At 41.2% G+C, this 13,553-nt stretch overlaps 1 protein-coding gene across 1 annotated transcript in view; it reads right to left on the reverse strand.

Moving 5' to 3' along the window:
• GFRA1 (GDNF family receptor alpha 1) overlaps nt 1-13,553 on the reverse strand; it is a 131,335-nt gene that overhangs the window by 43,565 nt on the left and 74,217 nt on the right. The window contains 1 exon segment of the mRNA XM_039709403.1: nt 4,715-5,054. Coding sequence (XP_039565337.1) covers nt 4,715-5,054 — 340 coding nt within the window.

Raw genomic sequence — 13,553 nt, forward strand, 5'->3', positions numbered from 1 at the left:
CACAGCTCAGAAAGGAGGCAGCACCTCTGTTTTCCCTCTCATTTGCTGAATTACAGATGATCACTGGACCGTGGCAGGATACTGAGGGAGGAAAAGCACAACATGCAGAGAAGCAGGTGAGGAGGCACCGTAAGTGGCTGTAATGGAATTCAAACGTGTCAGAGAGGCGGTGAAAGGCAGGTAATTGCAGGGAGATCTGGGAAGAGGAGATGAAAGGAGACTAAACAAGGGGAAGAGGTAGGAGTGGGGGAAAAAAGCAATGGAAAAAAAGAGAAAAATGAAGGAGAAATATAAGAAAGAAAACATGTGAAGAAAAGGGCAAATTTGTTTTTCCCCTCTCCGTCTCCTCCCGCACATCCCTCCAGTACACTGCTCCCTGCTAATCCTGAAACTGAGGACTGCTCTCTCCTAGAACAGGATTGTGGGCTCCCCCCATCCAGGAGCAGGACAAAAAGGATTGCCTGCACAGTTAAAACATCTCACCACAGACCTGTCTCTAGTGCTGAAGCATGAGGGTGGTGCAGGGTTTGCAGCCAGCAGTGGCTTTTGCTGCAGGAGCAGTCCACAGGGCTCACACAGAGAAGCCACTTTTACCTAGAGCTTCCAGGTGTAAAGCACCTGCAGATTTTCACATGCCTCACAGAAAAGGAGCACAGCCACAGTGAATCCCTTTCCAAGGTAAATTATCATTAAAAGTGTTCAACAGAGTATCACAAAGGAAAATTATTTCCTTGGCAAGTTTCTGATGTTTTCAGGAAATGCAGCAAGCAGCTAAGCCTCTGTTCTAACATTTCCAGTGGATGAATTCTTCTCTGCCCTGACAACAGTGTTTGCATATCCTCACAGAGTGTTCTGATACCTGCAGAAGCAGACATGCTTCATGCAGAGCTGAATGGGTGGCTGCAACAAAATTAAGACTGGATAGGACAGGTGACCAAGAGGTAGGAACACACCAATGAAAGCACATTTATAAAGATTTGACTTTCCGAACACATAGTGCTGGAAACATTTTTCACTGTATTTTCAAGGAGATGACCCACGTACTGGAGCCTAATTGGATATATCATTACTATCCTTCCCCTATCCCACAAGAAGACGTTAAACATGTTAAGTGTATTCTTCTATTTTTTCTTCAGTATCAAACATCTGTAGACAGCAATATGTACATTTTGCAGAAATAAAGCAAAAAAATTAAGAAGACAACTGAAGTCTTCTGAAATTAGTTAAGAACTACTTTCTGGCTATTTGAGCTTCAAAAATGAACCTCAGTGATCTGACCAGTCGCTTGGAGTATAATTATAGTGAAGGACAAGAAACACGCTGCTACCAGATTCTTTTATTAGGAAAAAGATGCTGCCCTTCTTTTCTGATCTTTGCAGCACTTGAATGGATTGACAGCATTATTTCAATAAAGAATGTGTCTGTATCATTATCATTCTGGTCAGTGTCTTCTGAACATATCCAGGAAAAAAACCCCCAAGTATGCAAATTCAAGACAGATTATTAAAAAGACCAAACTAATAACTCACACTTTCATTACTCAAGCAAAATAGTATTTGCAGTATACTGTCAAATGTGATAGTGGCAAATATGAAGCACCCTGCTCTGCATTTACAGCAGGATGATATTCTTAAAACATGCCAGTCAACTTTCTGAAGACTAATTGTAAGCGGAAGTGATCAGATCACAAAGTTCTTTAGAGGTTTGTGCTATTCCAGGACATCACTGGTGAAAGTTTTTGATGGCACACTGACTTTTCTTAGAAGATTTGTTTATGCTCACAACAGAAAAGAACTCTAATGGCTGCTTCTTGTTTTTTTCTTTTCTTTTCAGTGAGCATTGACAGACATGCCTGAGAGACTACAATTGTTTCAAAGCTGGATATGGACTGGGATACAAGCAGAGGCAGCAGATAAATGACAATGAAAGTGAACCATTCAGCATTCTGATGAAGTTGAAAATTAGGACTGTTTACATAAGTCAGAACTTATTTGCATTTCCTGACATTTCAGGTCTCTTTATCCCTCGATTGAGAATTTCTTATATAACAGATTAATGAATTGAACAAAAAAATAATAAAAAAGCAAAGCATCCTGCCGTGTTAGTGGTACCTGTAGTTTGGCCAGATTGTTTCCCTGCTCTTAACTCTGCTTCAAGAACAGACTTGGTGATATATACACCAAGATAAAGCTTTTAAAGTGTGTTCAAAACTGAATGTTTAAATACTTTACACAGGCCCAGCTGATATTTTATACAGAGTACAGGCAGATTCAAATCTTGCATTTCTGAGTAAGCAGTATTCATAAACCATTTTATGAACATATTTTCACAAAACCTTTAGAACTTGCACCCCTTGTCTAAACTAGCATTATGAAAAGGCTTTAATAGGTGTAATAGGCATGCAAATAACAGTTTCTAAATTACCTGGTTTCACAGTAGGCAGACCATATTTTCAAATTACTCTGCCATTTAGATACTCTCTCTGATTTCAAAATGAAATAGACGTTATCAGAGTTAGAATTACACACCTACTGACTACTGCTTTTAATTATTCTAAACATATCTGGAATTACTATAAGGACTGATATTTATCAGTGCCAGTAGTTACAATAGCAAGCAGATCTCCTTTTTCTTTCCTGCCCTGCCCAAGTCGCTGTTTTCCCGCAGGACCAGGGGAACAAATCTCACCAATTTCCTGTAAGTGCACAAGTCACAGAGACAAAATGTCTTTCCCTGTCTGATAGGCTGGGACAGCTTTGGTGCCAATTCCTCCTCTCCATGACAGCAGGGAGGGAAGGTACTAAACCACCAGCAGTTTAGAGAGCCCAGGAGGTTGTAGCACAATGTGAGGTGACTCTCAGCAACACACCAAGCTTGCTTTACCTCCACAGGACCTAAATGCTGCCCACACTGAGTCTGCCCCAGACCCTGCAGGCATTTGCCCACCCATTCCAGTGTTGCCCCTCACCCCCACAGCCACGTCTCACTGAGCCTTGGAAGAGCCAAAACTTTTTTAATTCTGATGTTCTAAAGCAAAAGAAGTCACTGTTCATTTACAAATAAATCCATTTTTCATTTCAGTGCTTGCTGCAGCTTCAGGCAGAGATTTTACCAAGCCTTCCCCTGCAACACTGCAATGGAGAAACCCAACACCAGACTCATGAAGTTAAACAAAATGCCATAAAAAACTTAACTGCTGAGACAACATTAGATCAAAGCTGACCAAAGAAAAACACAGTCATGAGAGAAGTAATAGCATGAATTTAACAAGTTAATTCCAGAATACTACAACCCGAATAACAGGGAAAAGTCTCTCTATAAAATCCTCTCTCCAATTTCACTGGCACTGTAACACACTGACAGTTTGGCAGAAAACACTGTAAAGATACTGTAACTCTACTAATTAACAGGACCTGTGTATAGGGAAGGCAATACATAGAAGAAAAAATACTAATGGAACAACATGGAAATAGAAAATGGATTGTTCTGAGGCTTTCATAAACTGCAGCAGCATCAGCAATCAAGGTGGTGAATGCAAGTCAGACTGCTCTGATTTAAACCTGCTCCTGTGGTGGCCACAGGAAATGCGTCTCCAGATTCCCCCAAAGCCACGGAGGACAGGGCACTGCTCACCTCCTGACCTCTGAACAACACTCAGGCACAACTGAAGTGCTACCGCAAAAAGCTTAAAACCAGCAGTGGAAATCTCATAAACAAACTTCAAAGTAAATATTTTACCAGGCATAAGTACTTATTAAGATTTAGATTGTATCTTCAGTGTCCTTGACATTTTACAATAGTGTTTATCTCCCTTGTTTGCTAATTCACAGAATTGGATAATCTACAAGAAATTTACACATTAGAAACGAGCAGGGTTCTCGGGCAAGACTTCATAAATATGACATTAGCACAACAATGCCCTAATATAAACATACACAATGCTAAGTGGGAGCAAAGCATTTCCTGAGAGCAGAGGAGGGCCTGGTTTGCCACTGAATGAGCTCTGTGTGAGAACCTGCAGGGACCCCAGGAGGGGAAAGGACCCAGCCTGTCCCGTGGAGCAGGGCTCTGCACTGCCAGAACACTCAGGGAAAGAGGCTGGGAATTAGGGCAGTGAATCCATGACCCCTGGGCTGAGCCAGCCCAGCACTCTGCTCAGGGGAGGGGAGATGAGACAATTTCAAAGCTAAACAGCTCTATGAAGATAGTGGGATTCTGTCTACAATGTGGACTCCTTTTTTCCCAATGAATTAAAAACACATGAGTAGTCTGTGCATTGTGACTATTTATGAAGTCCAACATGAAGCCTGTATTCCCAATTATTAGTACTAACATGTACAATGAAAATAAATCCCATTATAATAAAAATTCTATTTTTATCTGGTCACTAATAGGATATAAAAATTGTTTAGACACATTATTTCATAGAGACACATAATGTTTCCAACAAAAATCTGTAATAATTAAACTGGGGGTTTAAAGACTCCTCCATAATGCAAGGGAGTAGCTGTGACCAGTTCTGGAGAAGGCACACACTGTAAGCAAATGAGGGCTTTTGTTACTCTGTTAAGGATGTCAGAGGCATTTGCTGTTTTTCCCTGACTCATCCTTTTCCATAGTGGGCACTCTGACCCTTAGTCCTGGCAAATCCATCAGCACCAAAAACTCCTCCGTGGTACCTCATTAATCACTCCGCTGCCGTGTGCTATCTTACCTGCAGATGTAATTCTTCTTGCAGGACTCTTGCAAATTCAGGCAGTTTGGTTTCTCCCTGTCCTCATATGAGCACACAGGAACAATAGTCTGCCGCCTCCTCTCAGTACAGGCTACGTCTCGACAGGAGCAGAAGAGCATCCCGTAGCTGTGCTTGGGGGGGACCTTGTCAAAAAATAGCCGGAGGGCCTTATGACACTTCCGCTTGTTACAGATCTCATTGGACGTGCTGCTGGTGCAGGGGGTTATGTAAGCAGATCTGAACCTCTTGCAGGTATCATTTAGGTTACAAGCTTTGGCTGCATCCAAGCAATTGTTCCCCTTTGAAAGTACTGGCTCCACTAGAAAAAACAACACAACAGCAGTGAGAAAGGCGTCACATTTACACTTTGTGCTTTGTGGTTATTTCACTGTTAACGAGATCCTGAATACATTTATTTGTTACATACAAAGCTTTCAGTGCCTGGAACTGGGACCAGTCCTTCTGTTTCTCGGGGTATTGGTTGAACAAGTGAACAAGAGCATGGGCATGCCATGAGGGCAGAATGCTGGTGGATCAATGACACTCTAAGCAGGCTGTACTTCATCTTCTTCATGCAGGGGGACTATTGGGTAAGACTTGGTCTCACCAAACAGCTCTCAAAATCCCTGGTAAATTGGAAAGCATACATCTGGCATAAGAACACAGAGACAACATGGGCTTCTAACTCTGGTTTTGTAAAGCTCTGAGATTTCCCAGTTCTTTCCTTTGAACAAGTTAAATGACATGCCATGCCTACCCCAGGTGACAACCTTTAAAAGTAATCTGTGTACAGTGCAGAAAGTAAAATAGACATGCCCATTTTTTGAGGTCTGAGGACGGCCCACCCAGATAGAAAGGAAATCAGGTGCAGCCTCCTGTCTGGGAGCTCTCTAAGGCCACCCACAAGTTCCATGCTTAGGTAAAATACTGTTGTAAGGTCTACAGATGACACCTGAACCCTGGAAAATATATAAACTTCACAAGGTTTGAAGAAGCTGACACAAAATTTAAAAGTAACTGTGAAAGAAACATTTTAAAACAAGGATATCCCTTTCTCTCTTACACACACACACACACACATACACACTACAAAAAATTACAGGAAAAATTAAACTCAGATATAAGTTAAAGCTATAATTACACATTAATTTCTCAATACATTATCCAGATATTAAAACCCAGTAGATGTTTTGCTTGAAAACTAAGGCAACTGGCATTAGACTGCAAAATTCAATTAAGAATAATTATAATGCTGCTTTGGATGTTAGGAATGTCAACATCAGAGATCCAAGAAAATGCATTAATTTCTCACTGCTACAGAATGACAAAACATTTTAAATGATCCAGAGCTCTAAATTACTCTTACAAAAAGCTTTTCTTCCTAAATCTTTCACCTTTACCCAGAAACTCAATGCAAGGTCCTTCTACAACTCACAGCCACTCATCTCCATTCTGCTACCATGCTGTCTGCCATTCCAGATCAGGATATCAACCTTTTCTCTTTTTCCAGAGCAGAAAACACGGAGCAGCTTGGCTGAGAAGGTGCTGCATTTGCTGGAACACACTGTGCCCAAGATGGGCCTTGGCTGCTTGCACACACTTCCCATTATTCAAACAGATCACCTGCAACTGTCCCATGCATCTTACCTACCCAAAAACAACACACAGCTAAGGAGCATGAGATCTGTGCTTCACTCTAGCAGTGTGTTGTAGCTGTGTTCAGTGTGTTTGTACATTTAACCTTTGTAATTTAACAATCACAGTCCAAGTCCTTCCCGATCTCAGCTGCTCAGTTGTCAACAAAATGACAACTTTTGCATCTCCTCTTCATAAATTACAAAACTGTACTCCAAGTCCTTCCCGATCTCAGTTGCTTGCACAACAAAATGACAACTTTTGCATCTCCTCTTCATAAATTACAAAACTGTAAATATGCAACATTTGACTATAAATTAAGAGCCCAGGCTTTCTTATAACAGCAGCCTACAATAGATTATGCAACACCAGATGCAGAAGAGATGAGACACAACCCTCTCATAAAATTGTAACATTTTTATATAAAATGTTGTACTACATTAGTATACAACTATAATATTAACTATGAACTCTCAAAGTTTTTTTTAATACAGTATATAGAATTATATGTTTAGTACAAATATAATTACTATGTAATCTGCAGGGCATATAATTATGCAATATATGAATAGTATATGCTAATTACTATGTGATTGCAGAGTAATTACATGGTTATTTGTGCCTGGGAGTCAACTGCTGAATTCCACTATTTAAAACAAAATTCTGTGGAACAGCTCTGAATGGGGTACTGCAATATGAACAGACTTCAGCTTACAGTATTCATATATGCTGCTACAGAATTAAAAAGCACTGTGAATACAAGATCTCAAAAATCAGAAGGGACAGGTTAATCAATCTTTTTTTAAAAGGCAGAATATAAGCCAAGTCACTGACAGCACAAACAGCAGTGAGAGTTATCTTGGGTGAAAGCTGAATTAGGTGCAAAGTCTTCACAAAGTATAGTTATGCATATTCATACCTGTAATTCAATTTATATCTGCCCAACACTCACATTCCTCTACACATCAACTCTGAATACAGACTGGTTTGGGGGGTTTTGTTTTTAAACCAGCCCTGGCTATAAGCTGCCCCTTGCCTTTTCTGTTTTGATACCTATGTCTCTAACTATTGTTTCTGGCCCACTTGTAACATTATACAAATTATTTTTATCTTTTAAAAGCAAGACTAAATGTAGAAGAGGTGCATCAACTGATCTGAATTAAACCAGACTGTCTAAACTAACTCTTCTCATTAATATCAACTTCTCTTAAGCTTTTAAATCACATTTGAATGAAAAAATTACTATCTGCAACACATTTAATGCTTTGTTTTCATTACAAAAGTGAACAATTTGCAACCCCTGGGTCCTGGGTAACTACAAACAGTTAACAATACTGGGAGTGTTCCTGAGGATTACTTATGCAGCAGTAATTTATAAGGTCAAAATTTCACCCAGCTTCTGTTCTGCAAAGCTTAAATTATTAAGACAGGCAGAAGTTTGGCTCTTACCAGGTAGTGACTACTTTAAAAGCAAATGGATCTTATCCAGAGCTACTTTTCATGCCAGAATCCTTTGGGAAAGGCTTGTGTAAGGAGATCCTTTTTCAGTTCTCCCCTCTCTTGGGGCATTAGGATATGGACTGGGGGCAGTCAGGGCAGGAGCATGGGATAAGTCAAGATTTCTCTGCACCACCATTTCCCAACGCAGAGCTTCGTCTCTCCCAAATCCACTTTGCCTGGGCCCATTCTGGAAACCTCTGCCAAACCACAGAGCCCCAGTCCCCAGAGAGCCCATGGGAAGTCACTTCTCACAGGTGGTGAGTGGCGCTGGTGGCCGTGGGCGAGGCGCGGCTCCTGCCTGCAGCACGGGGCCCGGGAGGGCTGAGCTGGGAGCACCAGGATGCTGCTGCCTCCCAGCAGGAGCCTCCACCCAGCAGCTGGGGATGCTGCCCAGATGGAGAGCAGGCAGAGGGATGGCAGAGCCCAGGCAGAGCCAGGAGCTGTGCCTTGGTGGCACAGCTAAAGCCCATCCCAGCAGCAGCTGCTGCACAGCTCACACACAGACTGGGGCAGGACCAGGGGGCACTGACTCTGACTTGCCTGCCCCTGCACCCCCAGCTCTCCTACTGCACATGGAACATGTGTGGCATGTTTTCTGACCAATTCTACAGCTGAAAAAGCAGTCCTTGGTCTGCAGTGCAACCACATTGATGTTTGTTACCTCCTGCATGCCTCCACCCTGGCCCAACACTACTACAGCTGTCCTGGACTCAATCTCCCTCAACCACAGAAAGAAGATAGCCAAAAGGCCCTGTCTTTTATCCAGAGGTGCTCCTAAAATCTTAACAGGGCTTCCTCTACCCTGTTTCACCTTCCTCATGCTTCACCTTCTTTCACAGTCTCTCCACCTTCATCTTTCATTTTCCTTGCACCTCAATTTCTATTTCATTTCTACCTACTGTGTCTCCTCAACTCCTGCTAACCCAGCCCATGGTACCCAAAAAAGGGATTCTCAGTGGGTACTGGGAGATTCTTTTTTGTGCTCCCACTAGACAGAAGGAACACAAGGAATATTAGTTGTTCTGTAAGATTCTTATTAAGCAGCAAAATGCACATTTAGTTTTCAATTTTCTTTCAGCATATAAAAAACAATTTACTGAGGTTGTCATTAAAATTACCATTACTATTTGCAAGTAATTAGCATTAGTAGGTTTTCTAGTGGATATAGTAAAGGGAATGCTGTAAAGAGAGCAATAAAGTTAATGTGATGGAAGGCAATATTACAAAGTGATAGAGGTGACCACATGGGTATGGGCCTACTCCAACACAGGTGCAGAATATGGCATATAGAAACCAAAACCTGACCAAAATTAAGAAGAGAGTCATGATCCCACTTAAAAAGAAGTACTGCCGTGGGGTTCACCAAAGTACTTTTGCTTTGTAAGAAGAGCAGATAAAAAAATAAGGAAAGCATAGCAAATATTGTCATCTCGATTAAACTAAACTACTGTTTTCCTGGAGAAATTATTTCTAATTCCAAATGGCAGAAAAAAAAAAAAAAAGAAAGAGTCATCCCTAAAAAAAATCCTGAGACTGATAGTGTTATTCTGAAGTGCTACTTCTCTTCTGCTCAGCATTTACTCAAGAGCTGGCCTATTTCCAACCTTTTCCATAATCTTAATAAGCAGGTGACTTAGTTTTTAAATTAAAGCTAATATATTATCAGCTATGACCAGAACTTTCAGAATACTACCACATACAACAAGATTCATGTTGATATTACAGTTGATGGCACCAGGTGACAAAGATGAGACTGATGCCTGTGAAAGGTACAACCAAAGCTACAGCAACAGAAAGATCTAAACAAACAAAACTGCCTAAAACGACACTTCAGCTTCCTAAGACCAAAGCAGGAACATTTCACCTTCCTGGTTAGTCATTAAGTCTTTGCTCAGAGAAATTGCCTAGGTCTTTAGAATTCTCTTCTGAATACCCCCGTAAATTCACAGGAGGAGCTCAACAGTGTCTCCTGTCCAAGCCATTTAGAGATTAGGAACAATCATGTTGCTTAGCATGAACCAACAGGCATGATCCGGAAGTGTTCATCTCCCATGTTATGTTTGGAAGTGTTCAGCTACTGTGTTATGCACAGCTGCTGTGTCTGAAGTCTTTCCCAACACACCCTGGCCTTCATTTCTGTGAGGCTCCGCTGGTGAATCATCAGCAGGGATCTTGCAGACTTTGGTTCAGTGCCTTCTGTGGCATCAGAAACTCAGAAACACTGTTCTCATTTCCCAGAAGGGCTCTCAAACCATCTCACTGCAGAGTGTTCTCAACAAGGAAATGGTGCATATTGCAAAACAAAGAGGGAGCAAGATGCTTCAGCCCAAGAATGAGAGCTCTCACTGGGAGGCAGACTGCTGGCTGCTGGCCTGCACCCAGGCAGGAGAGTTACTTCTCTTACAAGAGCAACGACTGGAAACCTTCCCTGAAGAAGACTCTATAAGCCTGCAGAGGCATGATCCCACTTGTACTCCCTACTTCTAATCCCTTCAAAAAATACATAACCCTTTCTATAGCACACCTCATTGCCTTCCTTCCAGACCAAGGTACTGCCAAACCCACAAGAAAGCTACCCTCCCAGGCTTTCTGAAATCCCACAGAGATGAGCAGAGAGCAAAGACATCCCACTTCCTCAGGGACTGTTCTGATCACTGTCTTGGTGACTGAAGCTCCACGACCCCTTGTGCTGGGTTCCCATTACATTCCTGGCTGTCTGCTCCCAGGAGCACACACTGACTGCTGCGTGGGCAGATGCTCCTGCCTGAGGCTGGGAGTCTGGCTCCTCCAGTCCAAAGCCTTCCAAAAAAGCTCAGCTTCTGTATATCCAGACATCTTCCACTAAACCAGGTTGCTCAAACTTCATCCAACCTGGCCTTGAATATTTCCAGGGATGGGCCATCTGCAATCTGTTCTAGTGCCTCAATACCCTAACAGTTAAGAGACTCTTGTTCCTTTTTTTATTTGTTTGCTTGTTGTTAAAACTGTTTTCTCTGTGTACTTTATAAAGATTCTAAGCATCTTCTAAGGACTATAGATACCACCTCAAAGCAGAAGCTTCTGACTTTTAGGTGGACACATTTATCTCTTGGTCTGCTCCTGGAAGTTAAATTCTATTAATGGAGCCACATTCTCTAAATGCTGCATTTTTTATTGCCCAAGTTCACCATTGGATCTGGGCTCTAATACTCGACAGAGCTCTTGCCTATATTTTGACTTAGATCCTGCTTTAGTTAACCATTGCCTGGTGCATTTCATAGACACTGCAAACAAAGGTTGCAGTGAAACTGCAATTCCTAAGCTGCATATGTATTGATTAAAAAGGGGGAAGTTATATCTTACTATTTCCTTTAACAGTTTTAATTCTTTACTGGGGAGGAATGGGGAAAAGCTGAGCAGAAAACTCCAGGGTGGCTGAGCCCTGTGGGTTGGCTGAGGGACATCTGCTCAAATTACAAGTTATGTAAGAAAAAAGTCTTATAAACCTACAGTGATCTGGCTTAAATTTTAGTTCCACAAGAGCAGAGAGGGAGAGGAAAACCTGCTCCCCAGTGTTAACAATACTGTGGCATACAATGCTGAAATTCTGTCTTCACTCAAATATCCTGATCTATCACCTTCCACTTCTGTTACAAATCTAATGACAGGTTATGCCAGGGTCCCTAAGTTTCCACATGGCACTGAGGACAGCAGTTCTACATTACATTTATGCCAGCACAGTTATTTTGTTCACTGCACCTATTCTGAATTTTTAATAATTTAAGTTATGAATTTGGCTCTTTAAAGCTACTCTTACTTCTGTCCAAAGTATCTCACTTAGGAGGCAGAAACACATTAATAGAGTCAGAGACTTGCTAAACAAAGAAACTACAGTCGCTGCAAACTGATCCAGTCACTGTTTCTCACATTACTGCACCACTGATTTCAGTTCTACCCTGAAGACTTTAAGGGTGTAAAGATGATTTTAACCTATCCACACTACACTAACACCGGGGATGGATTATGCATGACTGGGGCCATGTACAGCATACAATTTTTTTTGTGAGGGATTCAGTCATTCCACACACAATTCATGCTCTGTACTGAGTGAGAGGCTGGGTTTGTGATGTGGAAGGCTATCACCACAGTTTCAGCTGAGTTCTTCTAATTAATTTCCCCTTAAAAATAGAGTGAAAATGTGTTACTGCATATGCTCTCATCTTATACAGTTCAGTATTTTATTATCAGCTAAATACTAAGTCAACAGAATTAGGAAAGAACCAGCAGACAGGGAAATAGAGAATAAACCTGTGAAAACATTCAAACCTACACGGCTGCCATGAGAAGTGATTTACTGCATGCAAGTTCTCAAGACACAGTGAGGGACTGTTTTGCCAAAGTCATGCCAATTTACAGGGCAACTTTCAGCATTTCTTTTTATTACTACAGAATTGAATTCACAACTTGTTTCCTCTTTTCCTCAGCCTTGATTAATTACCATGTTAACATAACTACTATTCTCCTGCTTATAATGGGCTCCCTCTAAAGTGCTGCCCCAGCAAAATAAGCCAGGAGAAAGCTTCTAGCTCTTTGCTCTAGCACTGCAATCCTTTCTAATCTCACTATTTTTCAAATTTATGTTCCATTCCAATAAAGCTTGTGTGAATATTACAGCAAATCAGATAATACAAGGTTATGACCCTTGTAATTGATCCTTCAAGGTTCTTTTTGCCCTTTTTTTCCAGTTGACGTGGTAAAAACCACATTTAGCTGCGCTTGTTGACACTTGAGAATTCACTTTGTTGGTCATATACACTGTTTCAGAGAGATCACATTACATAATGATGTATTTCTAGGGCTTCATTTCTTCTATACCTACAAGCCCATTAAGCTGTAAGCAAACCTCCCGTGGGGCTGTAAGACTGCAACTATCAAGGGGGCAATGCTCCCATCCTGTTCAGAGGGAGCACGGCTGGAAGAGTGTATTATGTGAGGATACAGGGTTAAACATTACCTACTGCTTAAATGATTTCAAATAAATAAAAGCAGCTTAAAATAAAAAAGTTAAATTTCCATTTATAGAAAAATAGACATTTAAATGAACACAGATATCCTAGCACTAGGAATCAGTTTTCTGGAGCAATGGTTTCTGTATCACATGACCACTGGAATAAAGTGATTAATTGGACTGTCTCAGTAAATGCAATCATTACACTTTTAATTAACCTTTTCAACCTCTTCCACCTTTTCGTTTTGTTATGCATTAGATTTTTACAGTTTTCCAGTTATTATGCCTGACTACACTTAAAACAATGTGGAGCTCAGTAAGAAAGATAAGAAGAACAATTGAAACAGCCCTTACTCTTCGTAACAGGAAAATACCACTGATACTGTCATCCTCTGAGCAGTTATAAATCCGGTGGAGGACAGACATTCTGAACTCTGTGGCTACGTTCCCACCTAATTTTTGTTTTGGCAGCACACTGTTATTTAATGACTCTGGCTACCAGGAAACTAGCTTTTGAAAATTCTTTCTCAACCTAGTTATAATTACTCCATATAAATCATACAATGATCAATTATAATAATCTTAGCTTCATCCATTATTTAAACTTAGCGTTTGAATCTACACAGCAGGAGTGCAGGAAATTCCAAAGTCCCTTCTCTGCTCTCTCACAACTGCTTTACTCCTGAAGCCATGCCA

The sequence above is a fragment of the Passer montanus genome, unplaced genomic scaffold (genome assembly GCF_014805655.1).
Source record: "Passer montanus isolate IOZ18808 unplaced genomic scaffold, ASM1480565v1 scaffold21, whole genome shotgun sequence".
Lineage (NCBI taxonomy): Eukaryota > Metazoa > Chordata > Aves > Passeriformes > Passeridae > Passer > Passer montanus.